This window comes from Electrophorus electricus, chromosome 23 (assembly GCF_041902795.1).
Source record: "Electrophorus electricus isolate QZ-2024a chromosome 23, ASM4190279v1, whole genome shotgun sequence".
Classification (NCBI taxonomy): Eukaryota; Metazoa; Chordata; class Actinopteri; order Gymnotiformes; family Gymnotidae; genus Electrophorus; species Electrophorus electricus.
The window spans coordinates 15,327,501-15,335,000 of record NC_137519.1 but is presented as its reverse complement, the minus strand read 5'-3'; the positions used below and the strand labels follow the sequence as shown (position 1 = coordinate 15,335,000).

The 7,500-nt window shown below is 43.3% G+C and overlaps 1 protein-coding gene across 5 annotated transcripts in view; it reads left to right on the top strand.

Moving 5' to 3' along the window:
• Positions 1-7,500, top strand: part of cdh8 (cadherin 8) — a 76,774-nt gene that overhangs the window by 55,252 nt on the left and 14,022 nt on the right. For 3 of the 5 annotated variants that reach the window (XR_014119560.1, XM_027024385.3, XM_081706246.1), the window contains exons 5-7: positions 894-1,061; positions 1,164-1,351; positions 4,873-5,117. Coding sequence is in view for 4 of the 5 variants with exons in the window: in XM_027024385.3 (XP_026880186.2) it covers positions 894-1,061; positions 1,164-1,351; positions 4,873-5,117 (601 nt within the window). In the remaining variant the exon portion in view is untranslated. Of the gene's footprint in view, positions 1-893; positions 1,062-1,163; positions 1,352-2,507; positions 2,807-4,872; positions 5,118-7,500 lie in introns of those variants that run through there. The other 2 variants (XM_027024386.3, XM_081706247.1) reach the window with 2 other exon arrangements.

The window sequence follows — 7,500 nt, the reverse complement described above, 5'->3', positions numbered from 1 at the left end:
GGTGTCCACTCAGTTGCTACCTCAGCTGATTTTCTGCATATTGTTCCTAATTCCCTTCCACTAAATCCAGGCATTCTGCCAAAAAAGCAAAACACTGGCCCGTTAGTGCTGGCCCGTTAGTTTCTGCTGTAATACAGTTGATCTGGCATAAAGGTGGTGTGTAATATATATATATATATATATATATATATATATATATATATATATATATATATATTTATTTATTTATTTATTTATTTATATATATAATTATTTTTATTATTATTATTATAACAAAAATTTTTGTAATTATGATAGCCATCATGATTTGTACTTAATAATTCTGATGCTTTAAGCCACATGTCCAGCCAAGCTTCTGGGGGATTTCAGTGGGTTCTGATGTCTCGTGTTCCTTCCTATACAGATATGGATTCTAACATTAAGCTGGGGGACGTGCATAATTAAAGCAGATTTTCAAGATTTTCATCTGACATATCTGTAGTTCCTCTTTAGACAAACCTTCTCATATCTCATACTGAAAGCTTCCCTTCACCAGAGCCTTCAGCAGATCTCAAGGCTCGGAGGTCATTGGTGGGCGGTCCGTAGGGTAACAGAAAAAAGTGTAAAATAAAGGTAATCATTGAGATCATTAGTCAACTGAGTCAATGCCACTGAGAAAGGCATCTAGGCATTGATTCAAGACTCTCTTTTACAAATTTCAGTTGGGAATATTGGCTTCATAAAAGATGGGTCAGGAAATCATTAATGTCCAATTCAAAGGGAAGTTAAAACAACTTTAACAGCTCAGCCGGTTTCTCAGTTTTCTGAGTGATATTCCAAGCTTTCTCAACAACCAGCACTCTTAAGAGGCTCTGATATTTCTAACATTGTGTTTTTCCTCCTCCTGATTTCAGCAGTCATCAAAGTCGCACTGGCTGGCATGGATCGGGAATTAAGGGAAGAATATCTGGTTGTCATTCAAGCAAAAGACATGGGGGGTCACATGGGTGGGCTGTCGGGGACCACCACGGTCACCATCACACTGACCGATATCAACGATAACCCACCAAAGTTTTCAAAAGGTGAAACTCTCCACTATAAAGGGCATTATTTACAGTATAAGTCAAAGAATTATTGTGTCAAATGCTGCATTTATTTAATGCTGAAATATTTCCATAATCCAGGGTCGTATGAGTTCACCATTCCTGAAGACCTCGGCATTGGGAAGCCGGGGGGCAGAGTGAAGGCAAATGACCGAGACATCGGCGAGAATGCCAGATCCACCTACAGCATCGTCGGAGGAGACGAGAGAGATGTGTTTCAGATCATCACTGACTCTCCGACCCAAGAAGGAATCCTCTCGCTTAAAAAGGTGAGAACAGGGAGGCTTACGGGTCAAAAGATTTGCCATCAGGACTCTTTATAGGACCTTAAGGCTACGGAAACAAGAGTGGCCATCTTTACTTGATGGTATGTTTTCACATCATGTTTTACCAGAACTTTGTGTGTGGGCATGATATCTGTAGGGAACAAAAATCACCTGAAATGTTTCTCCTCATGAAGAAACACAAATATATTTTATTTCTCAGGGTCTGGAGGTGTTGTAAAAAAGCACAGCACGGCCCTCTCATGCTGTACCACAGCTGTGTGGAATACGGAATAGTTATTGTATGCAAATGGGGAGCCTTCACTAAGGATTAAAATACAGTGTAATATATTTAATCTGCCAAGGACATCTACATGGTTAAACCAGGACACTGCCACTATGCATGCCACGTATGCAAATGACATGACTAAATTATGCGGTTTTATTAGGCAAAGGCTAATTTTATTGATATTCAGACTAAATGTAAATACATTTGGCCTGTATTCACAAAGCTTCTCAAATTTGTAGTGCTGATCTAGGTTCAGGTGTCTCTCTTATTTGCTTTGATCTTACCAGCAGGAACTGATCTTAGATCAGCTCTTCTCTTCTGCAAGGTGTTGTGAATACGGGCCAGTGTATATGGGGCAGGATTTGTGCTTTTATGATCTTCTAAAAAGAAGAATTCAGGTTGATTTGACTCAGGTCAGCTCCACTGATATTTTATGTAGTCTGTATTTGTAATTTCCATAAAAAATAAATAAACAAACACAACAAGCATAATCACAGATATGTAACCTCTGCAATAAATGAAGCATTAACAAGCAAATGCTAAGAATGATGTATGCACGCTGTGAGAAGGAGAGAGAGAGAGAGAGAGAGAGAGAGGGAGAGAGAGAGAGAGAGAGAGAGAGAGAGAGATGGAGATTCAAAATTGTAGTGAAGTACACAATGTTTCCAGGACTTTTGGGACAGAGGTCCTTCATCATCTATGCAAGCAAAGTGCTTCACACAGCTGATGAAGGAGCTCTGTCCCAAACATCCTGTTTCTGTGGAAACATTGTGTACTTCACTACAATTTTGAATCTCCGTCTCTCTCTCTCTCTCTCTCTCTCTCTCTCTCTCTCTCTCTCTCTCTCTCTCTCTCTCTCTCATAAAGAGTTTACCTACAGTTTTATGTCCAGTTGAATTTCAGATCTGCTGTTAATTCCGTGTGTCTCATTCCCACTGCACTGATCTGGAACCTGTTGGCTGTGTGGCTAATTGCCAGATGGATGGCATGGCTTGAGAAAAAATAGCCACCGCAACCTCCTCCCGCTAACCCGCACACCCGCAGCCAGAGCAGGAGTTCGAGAGAGCCACATGGGATGCCTAACCTTTACTGAACCCCCCATTCAGCTTCCAGGGCTGTGGGTACACATCCGTACCCCCATCCCTTCACCTGGGACTTCACACACAACGAAGGTTAAGCGCAGTGGCCTGACCACAGCTATCCTTAATAATCAATCAAAAACAAAGAAAGAAAGAAACAGGGGTTGGGCTACTGCTAAATGTTAAGTCCATGTGATCAAAGGTTAAATGTATTGATGAAGAGTGGAAGTGGGCAGTGTGGGTTTGTGTGTCCAGTGGAGTAAAGCTTTGTTGTGGGGGTGGTGTGTGCTTTCATCCCCCCTCAGGCTGTAGAGAAGGCGGACAGGGTTACCACCCCACACACACACACACACACACACACACACACACACCATCATGACACAATAGTCTTTGATGTCTCTAAAAATGCCCTATGTCCCCACACGAACACCGGGCTCTGGAGGGGTAGCAGTGTGCACAGCAAACAGCTTCATGTTTGTGCCCCTACACACCTGCCGCTACACACCTGTTCTTAAACATCTGCCCTTACACACCTGCCGCTACACACCTACCTCTACACACCTGCCCCCACCCAGCACACACCCCACAGCAGCCGTCAGCCAGAGTCTTCAGGGTACCCATACTGGCGGCTAATGCCGAGGTCGATTTGCGTGTGACAGCCGTGCATCAACCCCTCAGAAGAAAGATTCCTGAGAGAGCACGTGGGGCCAAGCACTGTGGGTCCACCTGACTCGTTGCATGGGATCAGATGACACTTAAACACTGAGCATGGCCCTGCTGAAACCTTCCACATTAAGCTAAGCTTCAGGATCAAGCCCTTCCTTGCTACGTGAAATTCAATAATACTCCTTAGTCATCCTTTCTACAGATATGATAAAAGGAGAAAGACCAGAAGGGGATCTGCTGAGGGCACACGGCTCAAAGCAAGCCAAACTTGGAGCCCTTTTTTAACGTCAGTGTGGGTAACAGGCTTCTGCTTCAGTTAAACAGGATCAGGCTATTAACCGTGCCGTGCACAACTGTTCCCTGCACAAAGGCACTGGAGCAGCTTAATAAAATATCACCCTCCCTACCACATCTCATGACCCGTGTCCACACACACACACCTGTGCGTCCACACACACGGAAGTGAGCCCTGCTGGATGCATGGAGCAGCTTCAAAGCCACGCTATGCAGAGAGATCGCTGCTACTTTCCTCTACCAGCTGATCACAGCACCACCTGCATGCCAGGCTCTGCATCACCCACCTGCCTGGCTCACACACACACACACACACACACACCCTCACACATACACACACACACACACACACACACACACACACACACACACACACTCACACACACACACCCTCGACGAGCCAGGCCTATTTTAAAACATAAGCACACGCGGTAAATTGCACATTTTGTACTATCCCTAATTCTGCAAGCTGGCTGCCTGCTCTGTTCTCCCGCAGCCTGGTTGAGAGCAGACTTCACTATAAATCCCACTGATGGAGTAGGGCTGTGACTCCAAGCCATTAGTCCCGCAGTTCAGCAGGGGCCCGGGGTGATCTGGAATATGAGCGTTAGTCTGTGGCCACAGAGGAAGCAGACGGTTTATCTTTGACATTTTACATGTGGTAAATACTGAGGAAGGAGGTTGTATAAAAATAAGAATAAAAAAACCTCTCTGAGTCCGTCCTGGAACTACAACTTCTCGAGCTGAGACTGCGTGGATTTGTTTAATCTCAGTTGCCTTCTTCGTACAATACCACAAATGACGCCCCAAATTGCTTTTACTTGAAACTTCAATAATATTTCTCCACTAATATTTCTCCACTGGATCACTGCCTGGGAGAACACATTAACTATGCTAACATTACGGTGTCGTAGGCAAGGATAATTTTGTTTTCAGAAAACACAAACATACAAATTATATTTTTCATGATTGCTTAACAATTTGCAATGCAATCGTGGTGATTCTATTAGATTAACCTATTCGCAGGCTCGTCTGAACCTGAAACAGATGATGTCTCAGAGCACAGATTAATACCCCTTCCAGCACTTCAGGTGGGCGCATGCTCAGTGCCACCAATAACGTTTCTGTTTGCCGTGTTGCTCCGTTCGCTGCATCTTCACGGTCGGTAGCGACAGGCATTTCTCTCTCACTTCCCACAGCCTCTGGACTTTGAGAGCAAAAAGTTTTACAATCTGACGGTGGTGGCGACGAACGTCCGCTCCTCGACGACAGGAGTGCCGTTCCTGGACCAAGCTGTGGTGAAGGTCGTGGTGGAGGATGCGGATGAGCCTCCTGTCTTTACTGAGTCCATGTACGTGTTTGAGGTGCACGAGAACGCCCCCATCACCACAGTGATCGGCACCGTCGCGGCCCGTGACCAGGACGCCATGCGCAGCCTCATCAGGTGAAAAACTCCTTTCAGAAACGAATCGAGAAGCAGCGGGTTGCTGCCAGCATACACGTTCACAGCAGTGCGATTGCAACTGGAAGATTTTTAAAAATATATTTCTGCTTACTAAAAGCCTACCCCTGCCCCAGTCCCTGTTCCATTCAATTGAGACCGCAGAAATTGCGTTTAATATTCATTAAATTCTAGCTATCGAATAGAAATGCATTTGCATGTTAACTAAACGGACCTTTCATTTTTAGGAGGTTGATCCATGGCAGGAACTGGATGTTGGCAGCATGAGATTTACTTCGCAAGATGCATTTCACTCGTGTGACTCGGCCCTGAAAATATCACAAGGGCACCTTGACTATAGGTTATACAGACCCTGCTTTTCATGAATCCTCCAGCGAATTCTCAGTGTTTCAGGGACAACACTCAACAGGTCGGGTAATTACACAGAGAACTGGGACCGTGAGAGAAATCACACCTATGATTTTTTTTCTTTCTCCATAGCGCCTGAGTTTGTCTAGAACGTACATCCTCGTGATTGCGATTTTATACTTCCAGATGTGGGTATTCACTCATGTCCTTATATCTAGGTGTCCCTTAATGACACAGAACATCTGTTTGTCCTGGTTCCCAGGGCGTGTACGGAGTCTGGAACACTCTCTCACCTGGTTTTATGGCTCTCTCGTTTTCAGGGTTAGTGCTCCGTGCATTAATCGCACCCATACTTCATGTCTATGGGGCTGAGTCTTTGGGAATGACTTAAACAACCATCATAAACCTCCCTGCATTGATCGGTTGGAGTAGCAATTGAAAATCCAGGCGTGTTGCCTGTGCTGTAATGATATATTTTAGTAGCTTTTGTTTGTTTGTTTGTGGTTCATGTCTGGAAAGAAAAATAACCTTATCATTTATCTTGACTGCCGTAAACTAACGCTTGCATTATGTTGTCTTCCCAGTATAGCTTCCCGACAACACAAGTTATTGTATTTGCCTGGCTGGTATTTGTGAAACTCTTCTCTGTTCCACTGTGTCCACACACCGTTTTTAATTGTAAGATGAATTACTTCTATCCTGAGGCTATCAAATAATTATGTTTGGCAAGCACAATCCGGCTAATAAAATTAAATATAAAAAATGTTTATATATCCCAATCCACACACATATATGTTTATATATTTACACATATGCACACATGCATAAACACCTATGCATATATACCCACTTGTCTTTCTTTTATCTATCTATCTATCTATCTATCTATCTATCTATCTATCTATCTATCTATCTATCTATCTATCTATCTATCTATCTATCTATCTATACTTCACTAAAATGTTAAATATCTATCTGTAGATAGATAGATAGATAGATAGATAGATAGATAGATAGATAGATAGATAGATAGATAGATAGATAGATAGATAGATAGATAGATATAGATTTTTAATTTCATTTATTTATTTATCTATGTTTTGATGTTTGGCAGAAGCAACAGAACCCTTTAAGTTGTTTCTTGGACACACAGTAGCTCAGTTATATCCCCGTCTCTACCAGGGCAGATAATGTCATTTAAAGGGAAAAGGCACTTTGCAAATGGAAGCACTGAACAAAGGGCCCTGGCAGACTCACATGTCCTTGTATAGCTTGATCTGCCTTTCTCTCTCTCTCTCTCTCTCTCTCTCTCTCTCTCTCTCTCTCTCTCTCTCTCTCCCTTTCCTTCATCTCATCAACAAGCCCAAAGCTATATTTAATGCACTGGACCATAAGACTCTGGCCAAAGTATGTCTGTGTTTTACCTCACAGATCACTTCGCCTGTTACTAGTGAGTAATCAAACTCACTTTGTAACCCTGCTGCTCAGACAGGAGATGCCAGGTCTTCAGAACACACTGCCTGTGCTTAAGCCCTGCGATTGTGGTGAGGTTTTGATTAGTAGAGCTTACTTAACCTCTTCTGACAGAAGTCCCCTGCAGACACGGTTTCTGTCTTGTCACCTGACACGTAGCATATGCGATGCAAGATGATCGGTCTTGTTGGAGATGTTGCTCTGAGTTGATTCGCTCTGTACACAGCATGCACACTAGACAGAGACATTTAATGTTGTCATGTCGCCTGCAGAACATTTGCATCTGCACAGGAACAGAGTGCAGAAGCCTATTGGTGAGTAGCACAGTGCCAGGGAGGGAACTGTGGATCTGTGACCCTCTCTGTGGAATAGCTGACCTATTAACAAAGAGGCAAATGGTGCATGCTTCACTTTAAGCTCATCTATGTCTGCATATCAAAAAAAAAAAAACACACAAAACACCACAATCAACACTTTCACATTCTTTAACAAAATGTACAAATAAAACACCACAATCAACACTTTCACATTCTTTAACAAAATG